The 23,000-nt window shown below is 42.6% G+C and overlaps 1 protein-coding gene across 1 annotated transcript in view; it reads left to right on the forward strand.

Moving 5' to 3' along the window:
* Positions 1 to 23,000, forward strand: part of ARC5 (P-loop containing nucleoside triphosphate hydrolases superfamily protein) — a 363,658-nt gene that overhangs the window by 323,664 nt on the left and 16,994 nt on the right. Inside the window, exons 9-10 of the mRNA XM_089397159.1 lie at positions 5,316 to 5,373; positions 5,594 to 5,944. Coding sequence (XP_089253285.1) covers positions 5,316 to 5,373; positions 5,594 to 5,944 — 409 coding nt within the window. The remainder of the gene's footprint in view (positions 1 to 5,315; positions 5,374 to 5,593; positions 5,945 to 23,000) is intronic.

Genomic DNA, 23,000 nt, shown 5'->3' on the forward strand with positions numbered 1-23,000 from the left:
AAGCCCTCAACAAACATGTAGATCCTCCATGTCGCGGATAGATCTGGCACCATCACTGAAACCCTCAAGAAGTCTGCAATGTAGGTCTCTGAGTTCCCAGTCTGTTTGAGCCTCGTCAGCTCAACAAAGTGTTGTTCCGGATCCCCCCGGTCAAACCTCTCTATCAATCTCCTAGTGAACTCGACATATGTCGCCACTGTGGAGTGTCTAAGTGTAACCATCCCATGGAACCACCAGTCCTGGGCCTCACCATCCAAATGTAATGTCGCCACCTTGATGGCCTCTGTCTCCGACATCTGGTTAAGCTGGAAATAGATGTCCAGCTTCTCCACCCAAGACTTTGCTGAACTATTTGATGAGCCATTAAACGTAGGCAAGTGGAATCTACTAGCTTTGCGGTGGGTGTCTCCATCATGATAATGCCTGTATCCTCTGTGATGGTCGCGGGGTCTACTATCCTGTTGGAGCTAAACAAAGTCTCTGAATGAGAGGACATCCCTAAACTCCTGCCCATAGGCCTGGTACTCTGCAAAATAATCGCCCATATGACCAGGCTCCGCCTCCTGCTGGGCTTCGGCCCCCGTGTCTGCTCCTAGGAAAGTGGGCATGGTAGAGCGTGTAGGGGCATTTGAGGCCATCTACTGAGTAGTATCACGCTGAGTGGCACCCTACTCTGGCAAATGGTGGGATGTACACGATCCCTCACCAACCTGGAAAACCCGTGGGTTCTCACGCTGGCTAGCCTCCACCGCCGTGAATCTCTGCCCCATCACCTCGATTTGCCTCGACAGATCCTGCACTGATTTGAGGAGCATGTCGACAAATCTCTTCCCGTCCTCATCTGCCATTGGATCCTCCTGCTCTGCATCGACCACAGGCTCCTCCTATTCTGTGTCCACCACCCGAACACAGTCTCCCTCTCCGTAGGTGTTCACTAACCTACGCTCAATATCTCTGTATTTCCTACCTCTCTAACAGATGTAGGGCTTCTCCCTCGGTGTCATAGACTGCTAGTTCCACAGACTGAGCCATATCTATGCTCTGATACCACTGTAATATCCCTTATCAGGGGTATCCCTCAAACACAAGCAAACTCCAACCAGAGATGGACTGGAGGGCATTTACTAGATATGTCGCCTCTGAAAAGAGGATGAGATCTGGAGGCTACCTGGCCCTTTCTAGACTTTGTCTAAGAGTATAGGAGAAAAACACACAAGTGGTATAGTAGTCGGGGATCTCAAAGAGATAAAAAAAAATTACAGTAGTGCAACATACAATAATGTATACATGGAATATAAGCAGATACTCGAAAAATGCAGAGAGAAATGCTAAGCCATTTTATTATACTGGGTAATGGAGAGAGTACAAGCAATGATCAGAAAGATAGCACCACAACTTGCACAAGGCAAGTGAAGAAATACACTCAGAATGGTAAGGAAATGGCCTCTCTCTGAACTGCATCCAAGCTGCCAAAGAATTGTTGTGCTGCTGTTACTGCTAGAATCAAGTGAGGATTTGGGGCTGTTCCCCCCCCAGAAAATGCTGAAACTTTGGAATCAACCTTTGCTCAAGAAACCTAGAAAAGCCCAGAAAGCTTTTCTAAAATAGCTGACTCCCGAAAATCACCCCCTTGAGGATCTACGCTATCCCTCAAGGCTCTGCGCTGCCCCTGAAGAGAATCCTCCAAACTCTACCCAAGACTTGGCCAAAATCCTCCAATATGCAAGGGCTGATCCCTTGCTCAATCTCCAAGCTCAAATCCTCCACATAAACCCACTCCGGAGCTCCTACCGAAAGAGACTGCTTCCTCCCTTCTCAAGACTGTGCAGTCATCAAAATGCTCAATTCCTCCTCAACTCCAGAGATCGCTCCTCCTGCGAAATACTGATGAAACTACCTTGCCCGAGCGGGCACTCGAAGTCCCCCGGGGCTAAGGGTGAGATCTCCGAACAGAGACACTTGATGCACTAAACAGTGCTGCAGACAAGCTAAACAGCCAGCGTGCTCTAAGTCGAAGTGACTAGCTCAAATGCAACATAATCCAATGCCCAAATGAGGAGGCTCCTCTCTCCTTTATAGCGTTGGCCTCTCTCAAAACCCTAAGGCCCACCTCCTCCAACGTAGGCTCTCTCTTGCCACATGCTCCTTCTCCATCTGCGCAGTCCCTCGAAGTGTCTATGTGGGCGCCCTTCTCTACGTGGTCCTTTGGCCCCCTTGGCTCCCCTTTTAAGTTACAACGTTATGCTACTAGGGGGTGGCTTTATTCAAAAAGTGAGTTATGTCCCCCTTTCCTCACCTTTTTATTTATAAATAACTATAGAAGGCAAAATTGAGCAAAATCGAATATTCCAATTAGCCATGGCTAATTAGGAATATTACATCGGCTGAGACTGGTCTGGGACTAGTGGTACATACTCTGAGACTGACTTTGTGTCAGTGCAGTACTGATCTGGGACCAGTGAGAGTGGTACATACCATGACGTTGACTTCGGGTTGGCTGAGACTGGTCTGGGACCAGTGGTACATACTCTGGGACTGACTTTGTGTCAGTGCAGTACTGGTCTAGGACCAGTGAGAGTGGTACATACTATGACGCTGACTTCGGGTCGGCTGAGATTGGTTTGGGACCAGTGGTACACTCTCTGAGACTCTGATACTAGTCTGGGACCCTTGGTAGGAGTGAGACTCCAATACTAGTCTAGGACCCTTGGTAGGAGTGGTACCTACTATGAAGCTGACTTCGGGTCGGTTGAGACTGGTTTGGGGCCAGTGGTACGCACTCAGAGGTTGACTTCGGGTCAGTGGAGAATGGTATGAGACATTCTCGATCAATTCTTCTTCTTCATAGTTTAGCAGAGCAAAGTTGAGCAGAGCAGAGCTAGCAGAGCCAGCAAAGTCAGCAGAGCAGAGCTAGGTAGAGCAGTGCAGGGCATTGATGGCAGAGATATTACAGTCGGACATATGGATCTACGGATGGAGTTCTCCCTAGTTGAAAGGGAGTGTTAAATTTGGCAACTAGGGCCAAACTCCATGTGGGTCAGCTTATTTATGGCCGCTGATATTTTTATTGGATCCCTCTCGTCGAGAGGTGTAGGATTGATCCAAAGATCATCCGATTCATATATGTATTTAAATTTTATGGAGATATGAATTTATTTAGATTATGGTTTTATTATCTAGCTGACCAGCTCTTACATAGGTTCAAGAAACCCAAACGTCATGACTATTCATCATATATTTTTTAGTATAAATATAGAGGACTTGAAGTCATTTCATGATCATAATTCTTGAGGTGATCTCCTCTCCACGTCCTGGGTTTTTGGAGAAGGAGAGAACATGAGAATATGCTGGCCTAGATGATGCCCTAGCTCTCACACAGATAAAGCCCTCAATACGCTGCTCACAACGAATCTCTATACGCTGGCCATACGCATAGCATTATGCTGGCCATATAATATATGCATAGATGGAAATATATACGCACAGTATATCATACATTGGGGCAATGAAGATGATACGCTGGACACTGAAACGCAGTTATACAGCCCTATCATGTACACGCTGGAAATGGAGACACTTAGCCACAGATCTAAGAAGACATTTACATGCTGGCAAACAATGAGGATGTATGCTGGTTAAACGCATTCAAGGCATGGACCACACACGCTAGATGGTACGCAGTTCACGCGATGTGATATGGTTCATATACGCAGTTCATAAAAGATGTGATACAGTGGATTCAACGCTGTAATGAAGGACGCTGGCAAATGGATACACGCTGGGCATAGAGATTAATACGTAGGCATGGTTCATGGGGACAGTCATAGTCTATGGTGACACTCAGCCCTAGCCGCAGGTCAAGCCCTCATCACAGCACAAGGAGAAATATACGCAGCACACTGTCAAGGCAGCAAGGTAAGGATGAAACGCAGTCATACATTAGAACGCATACATGTCAACGCTGGACAGTCATATACTTATATAAATGCTGGATGCTGGGCAATAATGTAATCACTGGACAGTCTTATATATACACTGCATCATGGTCTTATATATATACGCTGGAGTCTTGGTTATATATACACTGGGCTGTCATACGCTGGTCAGCAAGACAAGGGTGCCACTATCATCAAGCCGCAGTCATAAAAGGGTTCATCTCAGCTATAGGAGACATTACACAGTTTGAGGTAATGTGAACCATACGCTGATCTTATACACAGTCATACCTGTCCTAAATTATACATCTCTAGAGGCTTAATACGCTGCCTTAATATGATATATAATGAAGCTCTAAAAGGAGCCTTAACTGCTGTCAAGAGGATCACATCTATCCACAGTTATACGCTGCTCATATACGCTGATCATGGAGACAGTTATGCGCTAATCATGGAGACATATATATGCAGGTCATGAAGACTGTTATACGCTATTCATGGTGAGTCGGTGACTAAGTGCTGTCATAGAAGAACTTTAGATAGCATGGATTTAACAGTGGTCAATCTATGCAAGTGGCAAGAGGGTTGCACTAACAATGCTGGAACCTCTCTTGGATCAATGAGAACAGCTCAGTGATATTTTGGTACAGCACTGGGATAATGGGCATGTTAATAAAGGGCAGCATAATAATGTAATGGACAGCATGTTCAGTAAGACTACATGATGATATAAAGGGCAACATGATAAGTAATGAGACTGCATGATGCAGCATAATGGGCACGTTAAGTAAGGAGCAGCATACTGATGAACAGGGCAGCATGATGTATGGGTAGCATAAGGATAGCATGATGGTGCTACATAGCAAGGTGCAGCAAATGGACGAGATGCAGCTCTATGATAGGTGAAGAAGTCACCTTAGAGAATCAGTTGAAGCAATATGTCTTCAACTGATCTCTGTAGATATCAAAAGTCAAAGTGTTGACTTCTATTGTAATTGTACTCTCTCTCTCTCTCTTTCTCTGCAGAACTTTGAAGAACATAAAAGAAGAATTGATCAAAGGTTTCCCCACACATTGTGGGGTTTGTCCCTGGCTAGCGCCACATCTTGTGTCCTCTTGTCTTGGCTTGTCTTCTGCAATTTATACTTATGTTCTATCTGCAGCTTACTATAATGCTGATGTGATTGCTAACTATGAAAATTTAAATAAATTGCTCTGGCATAGAGCATACCTAAAATTAACATTATCTCTTCTTTTCCACACCCTTAAATATACAATTTGGCCAAGTCCTTTTATCACTTGACATATGCACCTTCTTTCCAGTATATATATATATATAGTACATTTCTCATGCCTGATATATTGTTTTCTATCTTATAGATGTATGGAAGACCTTACAAGTACAACACGCTATGTCACCTGGTCTCTTCATAACAAGGTATGAATTTTCCCACTTTGTTTCTTCATGAGACAAACTCTGTAGTATTTTCTCAAGATGTGATTGCTTGCCTGGAAGGATTATAGTGATGATCTGGATTTATGAAGTGAGGATTCCTGCTGATTTGTTAATTTGCTTGGTTGTGGGCTGAAGTTTGCATCTATATTTCATTTCTGTCATGGATTTTAAAGTTGCACTTCTATCTCTATTTTATCATCAGAATCGAGCTGGGCTGCGGCAGTTTCTAGATTCCTTTGCGAGCAGTGAACAGACATCCCTCAATAATGCTGCTATAATTGGGGCAACTGCTCAGGATTTGGGAGTTGGATCAAGTGCAAATGGGAACAAGCAAGACACTAAGCCTCGTTCAGAGACTAAAACTAACCAAGCTTTTTCAAGCACAGAGGTGTCAGGAGTAAACCAAACAGCTGAAACACGTCTTGTTGACTTGTTGGAAAGCACGCTTTGGAATCGTAGACTTGCACCTTCCTCTGAACAGATTGTAAATGCTTTAGTGGCACAGATTTTCCAAGGCATCAGGGATCATTTTTTGACATCTGCAGAACTAAAGGTATGAATAAATATTTTCCCAGTGCCATTGTTCTTAGCTTCAACTTTCATAGATACATGATTCATTATGAAACATCGCTAGTATTATTGTAAACTCAGTATTGCCTTTGCTGATAGTATATAACGTTCATATAATAAACAACTAAAGAACGAAACATATCAAAGATTTGATTGTCCTGTTTGATTTTAGAGATTCATGAATGTGGTCGCCTTGAAACAAAAGACCCAATACCTAGTGGCTGAGCGATCTGGATTTTGATTCCATGAGGTAGGGATCACTTTTTCCTACGGCAATGCTGAAATAGCTGGAGTCAAGAGTAGAACACCACTGAAGTGCGATAATGTGCACATATGTTTGGTAAAGAAAACCGAATCTACCAGGTTAGACTTGTACAACCCCTAGAAATTAAGGGCAATTTCAGTGCTTGAGTGGCAAACTGACTAGTAGACTGTAGGAGATTATGGACAATATTGAACAGGAAATAGAGTCCCTGCCTTTCATAATTATAAAATATATGGCCATTTCTCATACAAGGATCAAATAGTTTGTCCCAAAGTATGAATAAAATTTGCTATTGACATTGTGTTCAGAATCCAGGTAGGGCTCCTATATCTATATGCAGGAAAGAACAGGGGAGGATATTCTCCGGCAAACTGGTTATAGAACAAGATATGGGATAATCATCTATAATAAATGTGGTGAAGCCATTCTCACATCCAAGAAAGCATGGGCAAATGTGTGGTTTATTCCAATGCACATTCCATCATTATTAAGAAACACGGAATGAAGGGTGTGCTTGTTTGATTACAAGTATGCATGTGTCATTGTTGCACATTTTTGTGTACATACATTCCTTCAAACAGAGTCTAATTCTCCAATTAATGTTGAAAAAAGGCTGCCCAACAATGATAAATAGGCTAATGAAAGTGATATTATACTAGATGAACATGAACAAGTGCATTTGCCACAAGGATGGTTAGCTGACAAGGCTTTTCAGTTCTGCTACCAAGAAAGTTAGCATCTTAATGAAGATGAAGACAATTTTATGACCAGGTTTCCAAGGCTGCCATATTGAAGTATTGGATATCCCAAGATCTTAATTTTTTGTTCAATCACTCCCCAAATGCTATCACAGTACATCATAATGTTATGGATCAATCTCTTCCTATCCTTCAATGCTAGACACACACACACATGTTTATAATTTGAGAAGGGCACATTGTGTTACCTCCCAAACCTGCAATTGAATTGTTACAAAGTTCCTTAACCAAGCGCAGCTCTAGGGGGGCTTGGGAAGGTGACCCATTGTTACTACAGCAACCTCTCACTTCAGGCTGGTTAATTTTTTTTTGCACAAGGTGGGAAACCGTAGAAAAGATATTATCATATTTATGACATTCTTTAGAATTAAAGGTATGGTGGACTATCAAAATCGATGTCTATTTAATTTGGTGATGGTGTCAAGATCAAAGAGCAAGAGGGTTTGATTGAGTAGGTCTTACTTGACCTTCACAGCTAAGACAGCCCACAAAAAGAAGTGAAACAACCTTACGCAGGAAATAACATCAGAAAAACCTTCAACAATTCGGGATTACATCAAGGATTAGGGAGTGTTTACAACTTCAACTCTAACCTCTTCTTATGTGACAAACTTGCCTTTCTCGAAACATTATTTCAACTGCAAAAACAATGGGAATTCTTGCTAAAACCCTAATAATGCACTAAAATAATAGAGATGGGAAACCTCACATTGAACTTGTCCTTCTTCCAGTCCTCCCAAAGATATTCAACTAATTTTGGAGGGGAACTTCAACCTTCCAACCATACCCTCAACAAATTTAATCCTCCTCTATTTGTAGCTTTCCTGTCTTTGTACATCCCAAATTAGGGTTTGATCCTCGTAGGGTTTAGAGAGGAGAAAAATATTTTTTAAACCATGAAACTTCTCCTCTTACATAGGGTGCACCCCCATAGACCTTCTCTAGGTATTTAGTCCCTTTAACCCTAACATGCCTCTTGGAGAGTCTTCTAACGCTAGCACAACTCCTCTTGAGTGAATGTTATGTTCCATTTCCATTTGATCACCCTTTGGCTTATAGGTCCAAATTTGACTTGCGACCTGTTGCCTCAATCTAGCAAGACTTGTGGGAGGCCTACCAAGGCAAGGTCCGGATCCTAATATGTTAATTATGGTATGTTCTATGCTTAAGAGCAATTTACTTCAAATTTCTTATTAGCCCAATATCAATTTCCAGAATAGCAATCACATCAACATGATAGTAAAATGTAGATAGAACATAAATATAAACAGTAGAAGACAAGCCAAGACAAGAGGACACAAGATGTGGCACTAGCCAGGGACAAACCCCAATGTGGGGAAACCCTTGATCAATTCTTCTTATATTCTTCAATAATTCAGCAGAGAGAGAGAGATAGTACAAATATACAATTCTGTAATTTTATGACAGCAACTGCAAAACCCTAACCAGCAAAGTCAAAGCTGGTCAAACAGGTCAGATTTGACCTCCAAACAATCTTGGTCAATGCTCAGTCAACTCGGCCTCCAACAGCAAGAAGAAGCAGCCCAAAACAGTCCAAAAATCACAGTCAAACTTCAGTCAACACTGGTCAAACCTGCGGTCAGCCCTCATGACAGTCAACGCTGGTCAACGCATAGTCAAAACAGCTCAAAGGTGCTGTCCAGAAATGTGGCCTGCCAAGGAGAGGCAGCCTAACCCAATCCACATGCAAGAATCAGTCAACACTGGTCAACGCTATCAATTCTGCCCACCTGCAGCTCAGTCAACCCTAGGTCAACGCTGCCCTAATCAGAAAACCCTTCTTCCAGCCACATGTGTGAGAGAGATGCTGCTCCTTTATGCATACCCAATCAAGAGGGGGGAGAGAAGATGTGAGATGAGATGAGTGAGATTATGCCACAAGGTCTCCTCCTTTTATATGCAACGTTGAGGATAAGCTGGGGGTGAAAGTGATTGTTTTTCTTGTTGGACGACCTTGACAAATTGTCAAGAATACAAATAAATTCATATCTCCATGAATACATGTCAGAATCAGATGATTGTTAGATCAATCCTACATCTCTTGGAGAGAGGAATCCAAGAAAAATATCAGCTGCCATAAATGAGGTGACCCATATGGAGTTTGGCCCTAGTTGCCAGTTTTAACATAATATAACAATGAGGTGGCTGCCATTGTCATCTTAGCACTCCACCTTCTGCTCTTTAGTGTAATTTCACCACACGGGAGGCTTCCTTGAATAGATCACCTAACGGTCTTCTATGTTGATCGTATCATGGTGATGTTCAAGAGGCTTAATCAAGGTACTTCTCACTTGGAATCAGGGACAATTCTTTGTATAAAGTAACAACACACCTATGAAGAAGCCTAGTGTTCCAAGATGTACTTCAACAATGGTACATCTAGGCAAGCAAGCATAAAGAGAATGTTTGCTTTGAAAGATATGATCAACAAATAAAGTGGCAAACTTTCAAATTGCCCTAAGTTGAAGCCTTTTGCTGAACTAGGGTTTTTAAACAGACCTAAATTGCCTAAGGTTGGTGACATCATCCCTAAGTAGGCAATTTCCACCAAGGGAAAGGCTAAATTTTGATTTAGGAAGGTCAAGCAAGGTGGAAATAATCCAAATTAGCTCCAACATTGTCTTAGAGCAAGTCCTAGTTGAATTCGACCCTTGCCCTTGTTAGTTTTTGTAGCATCAGATAGATGTTCTAGTCTTGATTTTTGTTAGAGAGGCTAAGAACACGAGATCTTCATAACCCATAAAAGGTTTCACGAGATAAGCTTGCGAGGCGCCTTAATTAAATTAATTAGTCGTCATTTACATTTTTCCTAAGTCTAACTTATGAAAACGGGTTAATTAATAGGAATTAATTAAGGAAAGGTGAGAATGCTCTAGAAACTCACATGAATTGAGTTTGAGATGATCTTAGTCATTGATGATGATTTACTCATGGTTGGTGATCCAACGAGATTATAAGAGCAAGTCGATGGGGATGGAGATAAATACATCGAGACACAGGGATAGTGAGTTCCTTGGCAAATCGAGCTATCCAGTTGCAAATATCAAGCAAGGAAGAAGAGTTCGAGCTAGAACGAAGAGCAACAATGATTGAGGGGACAATAGAGGAGCTTTCTGGTGGTGAATCCCAACAACAGAATAACAGTAACAGGGAGGTTGAATAATTCTACAGAGGACTGCATAGCCAGTGTGAGTTGCCAGTTGTCTAGAAAAGTGCGAGTGTAGAATCTCTATAGTGAGTGTAGGAACTCAAATCAACATTCTGGGAGCCAAGCAAAGTAGATCTAGAGGCAAGAAGGGGTAGGACGACCCATTTGGAGTCAGTAGCAGGCTGTACGATTTTCTCCATCTATGTCGTGTACATTTCTAGTCCAGTAGTGCGAATCACTGGGAAGTGCGAGTGGCAGGAGAGAGGCCGAGTTGGATGTAGAGGGAGATAATTTATCTCCAAATTATTTTGCCAGTAGATTTGCTGGAGGATTGCTAGATAGGCATCCAGATGTTGTACTGAGATTTTTATTGTTGCATAATAATAAAATAAATCCTCATTTGCTGCACTAGTTTTCCCTTCGAGGTTTTTTCGAGGATGTTAGTCCAAAAATATTGCCATCCTTTTTGTTGTGTGTATGCCATCTACTTTCTCAGCTCCCAATTTATTTTTTGCAGCGTAATTTTATTGTGAAGAATTGCAATGTGATTTATTCATTACTTGTTGTAACAAATAAATTGCATAATTAATTAGAAGAATAAATTCCAGTTGCTGCAATTTAAGGAAATTTCACATGGTATCAGAGCGTTGAATATCAGATTGGAGGCTCAATAGCAAGAGGAAGAAATTTTGTAGGTTTGATTTCCAGTTGCAGGTACAGGAAAATTCGCTCAGCCTCAGTTGCAAAGATTTGAAGGTGTGGATTTGTCAGATAGAGGGTTTCAGAAGGCAGACCAATCAGTTCGTTGCATAGATCTGGGTGCAGTTGATTTGCAACAAAGTTTTGGAGCTACAAATCAATGTTGGGTGGAAGATAAAATCACACAGAATAAGAGGAATTTCTAGAATTTCTTAGAGGGTGTCCAGATCAGGATCTAGGTGGAGATCCATAATTTATAGAAGTAGTAGGCCGTAGCAGTTTCCCCATCAGCTAGTGCGAGCTTCAGGTGCAGCAGTGCATGTGCCAGATTCCAGAGAGGACTTCCGAAAGGTTGAGCAAGTTGCCCAGTTGGAGTAGCAGGTAGTGTGAGTGTCAAAGGACTTTCAGAGGTAGACAATAGTAGATCTGCACATTCTAGAAGGGAGTCTGAGTAGCAGAAAGAGGTTGAGCAGGAAAGGGAAGCGATTCCCTTTTATTTCCCAATTTTTGAGGTTCGCAGAGCTGGCCACAACAAGTCTCAGAGATCACGATAGACTTGACGGACCCTCAAACTTTGGCATCTGAAAGGCTAGGATGTTATTCCTGTTGGATGAGCAAGGCTTGAAGGAGTTCGTGACAACAGTTGTACTGACAAACCCTACTAGATCTGTTGGTATAGGAAGGATATGGCCAAATCAAAGAGGATAGTCTTGGATGGAGTCCGAGATCATATTGTTCCACACATTCTAGAGAAGAATACAACAAAGGATATGTGGGATGCCATTGTGAAGCTATACTAGTATCCATCAAAGAATCAGAAGATGGCTCTCAAGGAGAAGCCGAGGACCACAAAGATGATAAAAGGTAGAGGCGTAACTCCATATCTCACTAGAATTCGAGATGTCCAAGATGAGGTAGCAACTGTGTGAAAATTCCTAAATCTAACAATCTCAGGAATCCTACTACAACCAGTTGAATCTACTTCACCTAGATTGTAAATTACATTGCAATATTTTCATATTTCTTCATGAAACATTGAAGTAAGTTACTGAAGCAACCTACACCAATTAAATATGATTCTGAAACATAGAAATTGAGCAAGGAAAATAGAAACACATAGGACACAGTTATTTTTGGACAAAAGTCCTTAGAAGAACCCAAAGTGGGAAAACCGGTGCAATAGCTTTGAGGGTTTATTATTATTAAGCAAGAGAAATCCTTAGTACAATTCTAGGATGCTCAACTAGCAATACAATACAGAGAGAATACTGAACAAAAGGCTGGTGAAATGATCTCACCTGTCACTAGAAAATCAGTGACTAATCCTACTGCTCTAGAGACTCTGCGTCACCCTCTGCATGGTCTCTGCACAGAACTACGTCACCCTAGGTAGTTTCTGTATCACCCCTCCTAGGTATTACACTGCCTCTCCTCTGGATCCTCTGTTGGCTGAGAAATCGACTTTCTGCCTCCCAGACTCACACGCTGGCTTCTGATAACTAAATTTCGACTTCACTCAAAAGGAATCTCGACTTCCCCTCAAGGACTGTGTTGCCTCTGCATCAGCACTATGTTGGCCAGTGTCAGCCTTCCTCTGGACGTCTTTCTGTTATCCCTCTGCCTCGTACTCTCCGGAAATTCCTTCTTCCGGATTCTCATTGCCCCTCTGCTGCAAGATCTCCGCAATTGATTTTCCTCCTGGGAACTTCTCACTCTAGGAAGTCAATTTTCTCGAACTCTCTATGTGTTTTCCAAATGACCATCAAGCCCCTTCTTATATCTTCATGTTGGACAACCAACGATCTAGATTAAATCATAATCAAAGTCTTAGATCATTTTGGCTTGATTCATGGCTTTTTCTAGAAGTTTCACCCTTGATTAGATTAATACCCATCAATATTTTAATTTTCGTAAGTTTAGACTTAGGAACGCCATTAAAAATATTAATTATTTTAATAAAATCACTTTTGGGTGGAATTTCCCAAAACGCTTTCTGGGTTCTTTTGAATACGTGTCCAAGCCTCCCTGCAAAATGTGAGGCATAGAGGACATCTGATGCTACCCCAAATCAACACTCCCTCTTAGAGAGGAATGTGCTCTAGCAATACACTCCTACTGCATACTGCTCTGACTTTGAAGCATCGTCTCTGCGCTGCTGATGTCTGACCTGTTGTCCACCAACTACTGCACTGCTGCTGCTACTGTATTGCTGCCTTTAACACTGCCAATGCTACATCTGTACTGCGACTCCCTCTCAGATGCTGCATCTGCTATCTTGCTAGCACTGCATCCGTACTACAACTCGGTTGCTAAGCGAAGCAACTAAAAACACCCAAAAATTGGACAAGTATCCAGTGAATACTCCTCAGTGCTGAAATCCTGACTGATTGTTAAAATTGGCAACTAGGGCAAAACTTCATGTGGGTCATCTTATTCATGGCTGATAATATTTTTATTAGATTCCTCTCGTCGAGAGGTGTAGGATTGATATAAAGATCATCCGACTTCGATAAGTATTCATGGAGATATGAATTTATTTTGATTATGGAATTATTATCAAGCCGACCTACAACTCATGTAGGCTCAGAAGCCCAACAGTCGCATCTATTCAAACACCAACATTGTGTATAAATACAGGAGGAATTTTCCTCATTTGGACTCACTCATCTCACATCTCTCTCTCTACTGCGTAGAAAAGGGTCTCTCCCTCACACATGTGAAGCCGAAAGCTGCTGAAACTGAAGCTGCAACTGCAGAAGTAAAGATTGACCTGCGTGGACTAGAATGTTTCCTCATCTAAACTGCGTTGTAGGTTCATCTGAACCTCCTCTGAAAGCCGCAACTTTTGGTGGTGGAATCAAGTCAATCCGACGAACGGTTTGCAAGATATCGACTGCCCTAGTTTGAAGCCGGATGTTGCTGAAACTGAAACTGCAACTGCAGAAGTAAAGATTGACCTGCGTGGACTAGAAGATCTCCTCATCTGAACTACACTGTAGGTTCATCTGAACCTCCTCTGGAAGATGCAACTTTTGGTGGTGGAATCAAGCCGATCTGACGGTCAGTTTGTGAGATATCATCTGCCCTAGTTTGATGATGAAGCTGCTAATGCTGATGCTGCTGATCTAGGGTTTTCTACTATTGATATGAATCAGATTTATTGTACTATTTCTCTCTGCTAAATTATTGAAGATAAAAGAAGATTTGATCAAAGGGTTTCCCCACACATTGTGGGGTTTGTCCCCAGCTAGCTGCCACATCTTGTGTCTCTTGTCTTGGCTTGTTTTCTGTCGATTGTTTAATGTTCTATCTGCACTTTACTTTATGTTCATGTGATTGCTAATCTGTGGAATATAATAAGGAAAAGAAGTAAACTGTTATAAGCATAGAACATACCATAATTTAACATGGTATCAGAGCTGAGGTGAAGACAAAGCCCAAGCAAGAGCCAGAGCAATCACTGAAGAGAAGATTGGCAAGGCTATCTTAAAAGAACTATGGGGTCCTCAACACTCTTTTCTGTCAAAGACAAGCTCTGTGAGAAAGCTGACTATCACGGATGGAAGATGTCTATCGATCTAACCCTTGAGGATCAAGCAGTGTTGGATCATGTGAGAGGAAATATTGTTGAGCCTTCATCAAATGCACCTCCTGCTGCCAAGAACAAATGGAAAACCAGAGAAGTCAAAACAGAAGATCATCTGGGACTCTATCGACAAGCACTTGGTGGCCTACATCTCCAACCTGAACACCTCCCAGGAAATCTATGATAGACTGGTGAGTTTATTTAAAGTTAATGATGCAAATCAAGTTTTGTTTCGTAGAAATAAGCTGAAGGAAATTCATAAGGGTAAAGATGAGAGTATGCAAGCATACTTCTTAAGAATCACCGAGATCAAGAACGATCTCCTATCTATTGGGGAGACTATTACTGACAGAGAAATGGCACTCACGACTCTTGGAGGATTACCATCCGAATGGTACGTGTTCAGGACTACTCTTCTGAACAATAATGTAATTCCTGGTTTTGAGGAATTAATGGCTAGATGCATTCAAGAAGAAACAAGGGTAGAAGAGCAAGAAATGCCCATGCCTAAAGGTCCTCCTGCTACCTTTTCTTCTCATGCTAAGAAAAGAAATAATTCCGGGACTAAATCAAAAGGAAAGGCTGGACCTAAGGGTGGAAGAAAAGGACGATGTTACATTTGCAATAAAGCAGGTCACTATGCAAGGGAATGTCTTGATAGAAAGGACTCACACTGAGACGATGATCAAAATCCCTCTTATGGCAATCAAAGGAATGACAAATTCAATAGCAAAGGTAAGAAGAGAGTTGGGAATCAAGGAAGAGGACAACCATTCAAGAAGGCTAGAAATTCCAGGATGTATTAAATGCACCTGACCTCAAAAAGAACCTGGTGTCCATCTCGGCAATGGAAGACAAAGGCTACAAGGTAACCTTCAGTGATGACAAGGTACGTATATGGAAAAATAATGTTAAAGATGCCTTTACTCTTGGGTTTCGTGTTGATTCATTATATCAGGTCAATGGAAGTCCGCTAGATGTCATGTCTTATGACACATCTCTTCAATGCGAACTTTGGCATCGGAGGTTTGCCCCCCTTCATTATAAAGCTCTACTCAATGTAAGACAAATGGTGACAGGGATGCCCGAATTCTGAGTAGAGAAAGAAGGTGTATGTCGAGGATGTGCTGAAGGAAAGCTCAAAAGGGGACCATTGCCCTCAAGCCTAAGCGAGACCTCCGATATATTACAGTTGGTTCACTCAGGCATACCTGAGGTTGGCATTAAGAGGGAGACTACTACACCAGATACTCCAGAGAAGAATGGTGTGGCATCGTATGATTGTGGAAGCCGTCTCTATGGGTAGATGATGTAATAATGCCGAATGTGGAAGAACCAATGGATCCTATTTATCCACCTGAGCCTTTCTCTCCCTGGAAGAGGCCTTCATGGCTTAAGGGGATACTTGATGATGCTGAAAGACATGCTACACCCCGAGGAACCTTCCATGAAAATAAGAAACCCAACAGGTATTAGGGATACCTGACCAGTATGAGCACAATTAATACAAAATGAGCCTTCATCATTCTTAGAAGCTGTCAAGCATCAAGTATGGAAGGATGCCATGACCGTTATGGAGAATGATGTCTAGGAAGTAGTTCCCAGACCCCAAGACAAGACAATTGTTACTTCAAAATGGCTTTACAAGATAAAGCTACAGCAAATGGAAGTACGGAATAGTATAAGACTCGTTTTGTTGCTCGTGGTTTCTCCCAGAAGGAAGGTATAGACTATGATGTGATATTTGCACCTGTTGCCAGATATATGACCATCCGCTTGATCATAGCCCTTGTGGCTTCACAAGGATGGAACCTACATCATATGGATTTCAAGACCGTGTTCTTGCACGGTTCGATCAAAGAAGAGGTCTATGTGGAGCAACCCGAAGGATTTGAGATTTATGATCGAAAATCTCATGTATGCAGGTTGAAGAAGGCTCTCTATGGGCTGAAGCAAGCACCCCGAGCATGGTATGAGAGGATCGATAGCTACTTGATGAAGCTGGGATTCACTAAGAGTGAAGCCGATCCTAACCTTTACTTTAAGGTTGAAGATGACAAGCCTCTCATACTGGTGTTGTATGTGGATGACCTCTTTCTAACAGGAGCATACCGTCTCATTCACAAATGTAAGAGGGAGTTGACTTCTGAATTTGAAATGAAGAACCAAGGACTTGAAGTGTGGCAAAAGCCAAGGGAAATTTTCCTATCTCAAGGAAAATATGTGGTGAAGATTCTGAAAAGATTTGGTATGGTGGACTGCAAGCCTGTAACTACCTCGAGGATCTTAACTTTCAGAAGTTATATGGTAGTGATGTCGGACCAGATTTGGGAAATGCCTCTGAGTTTCAAAAACTCATTCGCATTGATGTTCTTGGTGAACCTCCGTCCGAACATATGTTTTGCAGTTAACATTGTGAGCTCATATTTGGTTGAGCCTCACTAGATTGGTGCCAAGAATCTTCTAATATGTCTTCAAGACACAATCTCTCATGGATTGAGCTACACTGTTGGAAATATGAAACTGCATGGTTATTCGAATGCTGATAAGACAGGTAGTGTGGAGGATCACTAGAGCACCTCTTAGTGTTGTTTCTCTTTGGATTCTGCTTTGATATAATGGATGAGTAGGAAGCAGAAGTCGGTTGCCATAAGCACCGCGGAGACCGGATACATATCTACAAGTATGATCTCGTATGATGTTGCCTGGTTGGGGAAGCTCTTTAGTGAGCTGTTTGAACACATATCACTGTGATTCTCTATAACAACCAGAGGTAGGATTCGATTATTGAGGAATCCTGTATTCGTCGATTGCTCTAGCAGATAGACATCATTTGGGATATGGTAAGTCGATGAGCAAGGAGGCTTCATCACATTAAGATGATGTACAGGTCGATACACCTTGTCAAAGCCCCGAGGAAAGATCTAATTTGTGATTTTCCCAAACGACTTGGAGTCGTCAAGAAAACCTTGTACAAAGGTCCTGCATATTGCATACATTAAGCTCTGGGAGTTCTGAGGGCTTGTGGTTCTTACTAGAGCAACATACGACCACAGGGTGACTCACCCTCCCCTGGTGGTGCGCACTGGAACAAGATGATTCACTCTCTTGTGGGACAAGATGATTCGCTCTCTTGTGGAACAGGATGATTTTCTCTCTTGTGTAGCAGGATGATTAGTTCTCCTGTGAGGCCTGGATTGATGTGTTCTCCATGGCGATTGTAGCAGGATTGATGTGTTCTCCTGTGAGGCTTGGATTGATGTGTTCTCCATGGCGGCCTGGATTGATGTGTTCTCCATGGCAATTGTAGCAGGATTGATGTGTTCTCCTATGAGGACGGGATTGATTAAGTTCTTCTGTCGAGGCATCCTACCCATGCAGTCTGGGACTCATGGGAAGTACCTCTCATCTGATCAATGAGCAAGGAAATGAAGTTAGGGACCATAGTAGTACCGATGGACGCATCGTTGTATCTACCGTACTCCCTATGCTAGGATGACCTCCATTGATCTGGGATCAATGATACTAGTCTGGGACCAGTGGTAGGAGTTGTACCATACTATGACACTGACTTCGGGTCGATTGAGACTGGTCTGGGACCAGTGGTACATACTCTGAGACTGACTTCGTGTCAGTGCAGTACTGGTCTGGGACCAGTGAGAGTGGTACATACTATGACACTAACTTTGGGTCAGTTGAGACTGGTCTGGGACCAGTGGTACACTCTCTGAGATTGCGATATTGGTCTGGGACCAGTGGTACGCACTCTGAGACTGACTTTGAGTCAGTGGAGGATGATATTGGTTTGGGACCAGTGGAGTTGTACTCACTATGACGTTGACTTCGGGTTGGTTGAGACTGGTCTAGGACCAGTGGTACATACTTTGAGATTGACTTTGAGTCTATGATACATCCTCGATCATTTCTTCTTCAGAATTCGAACAAAAGCAGAGCAGAACAGAACAATGCAAGAGCAGAGCAGAATAGAGCAGAACAATACAGATCAGTACAGGGTAGAACAATACAAAGCAGAACAGGCAGAATAGAACAGAGCAGGGCAAGGGACAGGTTGTACAGGGCAGTGCATTTGATGGATGAATAGTAACAACCGATAGACAGATTGCAGATGAAGTTCTCCCTAGTTGAGAGGGAGTGTTAAAATTGGCAACTAGGACAAAACTTCATGTGGGTCATCTTATTCATGGCTAATAATATTTTTATTAGATTCCTCTCGTCGAGAGGTGTAGGATTGATATAAAGATCATCCAATTCCGATAAGTATTCGTGGACATATGAATTTATTTTGATTATGGAATTATTATCAAGCCGACCTACAACTCATGTAGGCTCAGAAGCCCAACAGTCACATCTATTCAAACACCAACATTGTGTATAAATACAGGAGGACTTTTCCTCATTTGGATTCACTCATCTCACATCTCTCTCTCTCTACTGCACAGAAAAGGGTCTCTCCCTCACATGTGAAGCCGGAAGCTGCTGAAACTGAAGCTACAACTGCAGAAGTAAAGATTGACCTACGTAGACTAGAAGATCTCCTCATCTTTTCTGCACTGTAGGTTCATCTGAACCTCCTCTAAAAGCCGCAACTTTTGGTGGTGGAATCAGGTCAATCCGACGGATGGTTTGCAAGATATCGACTGCCCTAGTTTGAAGCTAGAAGCTGTTGAAACTAAAACTGCAACTGCAGAAGTAAAGATTGACCTGCGTGGACTAGAAGATCTCCTCATCTGAACTGCATTGTAGGTTCATCTGAACCTCCTCTGGAACCCGCAATTTTTGGTGGTGGAATCAAGCCAATCCGACGGTCAATTTGTGAGATATCGTCTGCCCTAGTTTGATGATGAAGCCGCTAATGCTAATGCTGCTAATCTAGGGTTTGCTACTGCTGATGTTGTCGATCTAGGGTTTTCTACTGCTGATATGAATCAGATTTATTGTACTATTTCTCTCTGCTGAATTATTGAAGATAAAAGAAGATTTGATCAAAAGGGTTTCCCCACACATTGTGGGGTTTGTCCCTGGCTAGCCGCCACATCTTGTGTCTCTTGTCTTGGCTTGTTTTCTGTCGATCGTTTAATGTTCTATCTGCACTTTACTTTATGTTCATGTGATTGCTAATCTGTGGAATATAATAAGGAAAAGAAGTAAACTGTTATAAGCCTAGAACATACCATAATTTAACACTGATGCTAGTCTCACACTACCTCTGAAGCCACTGCACTGCTGAAGCTCTGCACTGTGCCTCCTCGCATTGCTGCCTCTCTGCTTTGCGCTGCTCACATTCTAGCTCTACTAACCACTACAGCTGTCAAATCAATGCTCCATGGCACCAACTGAAACTCCAACATCCCACTACTACTGATCGTGGGGTTCTGTAGCAAGGTGATGATCCAAGAGGTGGGCTCCTCTAGGATCCTTCCCATTTGTAGCTCTATCGAACTGCAGTTCTATATCAGCCCACCTCCCTCCTAGAGGTATCTTGGCTTTCATGGCGAACTCCTCTTCCTGTTCAATCTTTGCAGCTGCAACCTTCGAATCATGCTTCTCATCCTTGTTCATTTTCTTCAAAGGACGTTGGGATGCATAGTGGCCCATCACGCCACATCTGAAGCACTTCACTTTGGAGACGTACATCTTACATCTTTTTTGCCCTTGTTGTCCCTTCGATGCAAGGGCTGCGTTATCCTCCTCCTCTACTTTGGGCTTCGACCCACTGCTGTTACTGCTCCCGTCAAGTTTGACCTTGAGTAGGTCTTTCCTCAACTCTTCTTGTTTCAGAGCTGCCCACACCTCATCTCAATTTGGCAATGTTGCTCTGCCCAGGATACTCTGGACAAAGATTTGCCACTCATCTGAGACAAAATTTAGGGCCAGTCTCACTAACTCCGAGTCCTGAGGTGTATGTCTCGCAACTGACAACTCATGATGGGTCTCCTTCAGTTTCGTGAGGAACGGATCCACACGTTCTCTGTTTGCATCTGAGCAGATCTTAACTGCTCCTCTAAGTACATCTTTCGTTGCATGGAAGATCCCTTATACAGTGTAGCCAAGGCATCCCACATCTCCTTAGCGGTCCCTTTGCTAGCAACGTGGCACACCATGTGATCCTTGACTCCATCCAAGATCATCCTCTTCACCTTAGCTATCTCAGCTCTGTACTTCTTTAGCGGATCTGCATCCGCTAGGATAGCTACCACATTATCAATGTATGTCTTAAAGGCATGCTCATCTAGAAGGAAGGTCATTCTAGCCTTCCAGATGGCATAGTTGGAAGCCTCGTCCAACCTATCCTGATCCCTCAAGCCACTGGTTGCCATATCCTCCGAAAAATGTCGAAAAACTCCTTGTTTCTCCCTACTGCGTAGCTCCTAGGTTGCCTTATGCACTCCTTGATGGAGCTAGTAAGTTGCTGCTCCTCCGCTACTCAACAATTGAGAAATGTTGATTTCCTCGCCGAGAAATCACTGAGGAAGTATTCCCTCACTATGCGATCTGCTTCTTCCTTCTGACGAATTTTCTGCCCAGCACTCAGCTTGCAGAAATTGCGTCCCTCTAGCTTTTCATGGCTCTGCATAGCTCCCTCTGTCTTGGCAAATTTTCGATTTGGCAGTCTTACCTCTCTGTTGGCTCACTCAGAGAGAGACACCCACGAAAATATACCCACGAAAATATAGCCCTCTTGGCTAGAACTGCACCATCCCTCAAGGGATTCAAACTGCTTCTTGTTGCAGCAAGTTGGCCCTTGCTTCAGTGCTAGATCTGCTCTTTTTGTTTCACATCAAACAACTCTGATACCATGTGAAAATTCCTAGATCCAACAGTCTCAAAAATCCTACTGCAACCAGCTGAATCTACTTCACCAAGATTGTAAATTACATTACAATCTTATTTCATATTTTTCATGAAATATTGAAGTAAATTACTAAAGCAGCCTACACCAATTAAATATGATTATGAAACATAGAAACTGAGCAAGGAAAATAGAAACACATAGGACAATTATTTTTGGACAAAAGTCCCCGGAAAAACCCAATGCGGGAAAACCAGTGCAGCATCTTTGAGGGTTTATTATTATTAAGCAAGAGAAATTCTGAGTACAATTCTAGGATGCTCAATTAGCAATATGATAAAGAGAGAATAAACAAAAGACTGGTGAAATGATCTCACCCTGTCACTAGAGAATCAGTCATTGATCCGACTGCTCTGGAGACACTGCGTCGCACTCTGCGTGGCCTCTGTGCAAAACTGTGTCACCCTGGGCAGTTTCTGCGTCACTCCTCCTGGGTATTACGCTGCCTCTCCTTTGGATCCTCTACTGGTTGAGAAATCGACCTCTTGCCTCCTAGACACACACCCTAACTTCCAACAATTGAATTTTGACTTCCCTCAGTAGGAAACTCGACTTCTCCTCAAGCACTGCGTTGCCTCTGCGTCAGCAGTGAGCACTATGTGGGTCAACGTCAACCTTCCTCTGGATGTCTTTTTGTTCTCCGTCTGCCTCGTACTCTCCGCAAATTCCTTCTTCCAGATTCTCACTGCCCCTCTACTGCAAGATCTCCTCAATCGATTTTCCTCCTAAGAACTTCTCACTTCACGAGATCGATTTTCTCAATCTCTCTATGTGGACCCTCAAGCCACTTCTTATATCTTCCTGTTCGACAACCAACAACCTAAATTAAATCATAATCAAAGGCTTAGATCGTTTTGGCTTGATCTGTGGATTTTTCTGGTAGCTTCACCCCTGATTAGATTAATACCCATTAATATTTTAATTTTCCTAAGTTTAGACTTAGGAACCCCATTAGTAATATTAATTATTTTAATAAAATCCGTTCTAGGTGGAATTTCCCAAAATGCTTTCTGGGTTCTTTGGAATAATTGTTCTCAAGCCTCCCTGCAAAATTTGAGGCTTAGAGCACATCCGATGCTTCACCAAATCAATGAACTGTAGGGGAGAAACCAAATGACAGTGAACTTGTGCGAATAACACTAAATTTATTTACTAGCAAGTGGGCCATGTTTGTTCAGGGAATTACTAGACGAGACAAAATGCCTGATTGGAAATGCCTATGGAGTGATTTCACCCAGGATGTGCTAAGGCTCAACTTGTCAAGGGTACTACCAACAACAGTAGCAAAGGGTCGAAGGTTGAGAAGGAGGAGGAGAATGTAGCCCTTGCCAGGAAAGGAAAGGCAAAGAGAGGTCCCAGTTAGGGATAGAGCTCAAAGGTAGGAGAGAAGATGAAGAAGGACCTGTCAAAGATCAAATGTTTCAGGTGTGTGAGTTTGGTCACTACAACACTTAGTGTCCCAAGAAAAAGAAGGACAAGAAGGTGGAGCAACAGAAAACAACATCGACAGACATAGATGAGGTAACCTCCAAGTTAGAAGGGTTTGCATTGGTATTAGCTAATACCTTAAGATGGAGGAGGAGCACAGTGTTTCAAAGTTGCAGGATTGGGCAGGGTCCATGGAAGAGCAGCAACAGTTGTAGTATACTCTTCATATGGATCATTACCTTTGCTATGGGGGCCCACAGTTT

The sequence above is a fragment of the Pinus tabuliformis genome, chromosome 1_2 (assembly GCF_031772625.1).
Source record: "Pinus tabuliformis cultivar Carrire ecotype Pingquan chromosome 1_2, CPIR1, whole genome shotgun sequence".
Lineage (NCBI taxonomy): Eukaryota > Viridiplantae > Streptophyta > Pinopsida > Pinales > Pinaceae > Pinus > Pinus tabuliformis.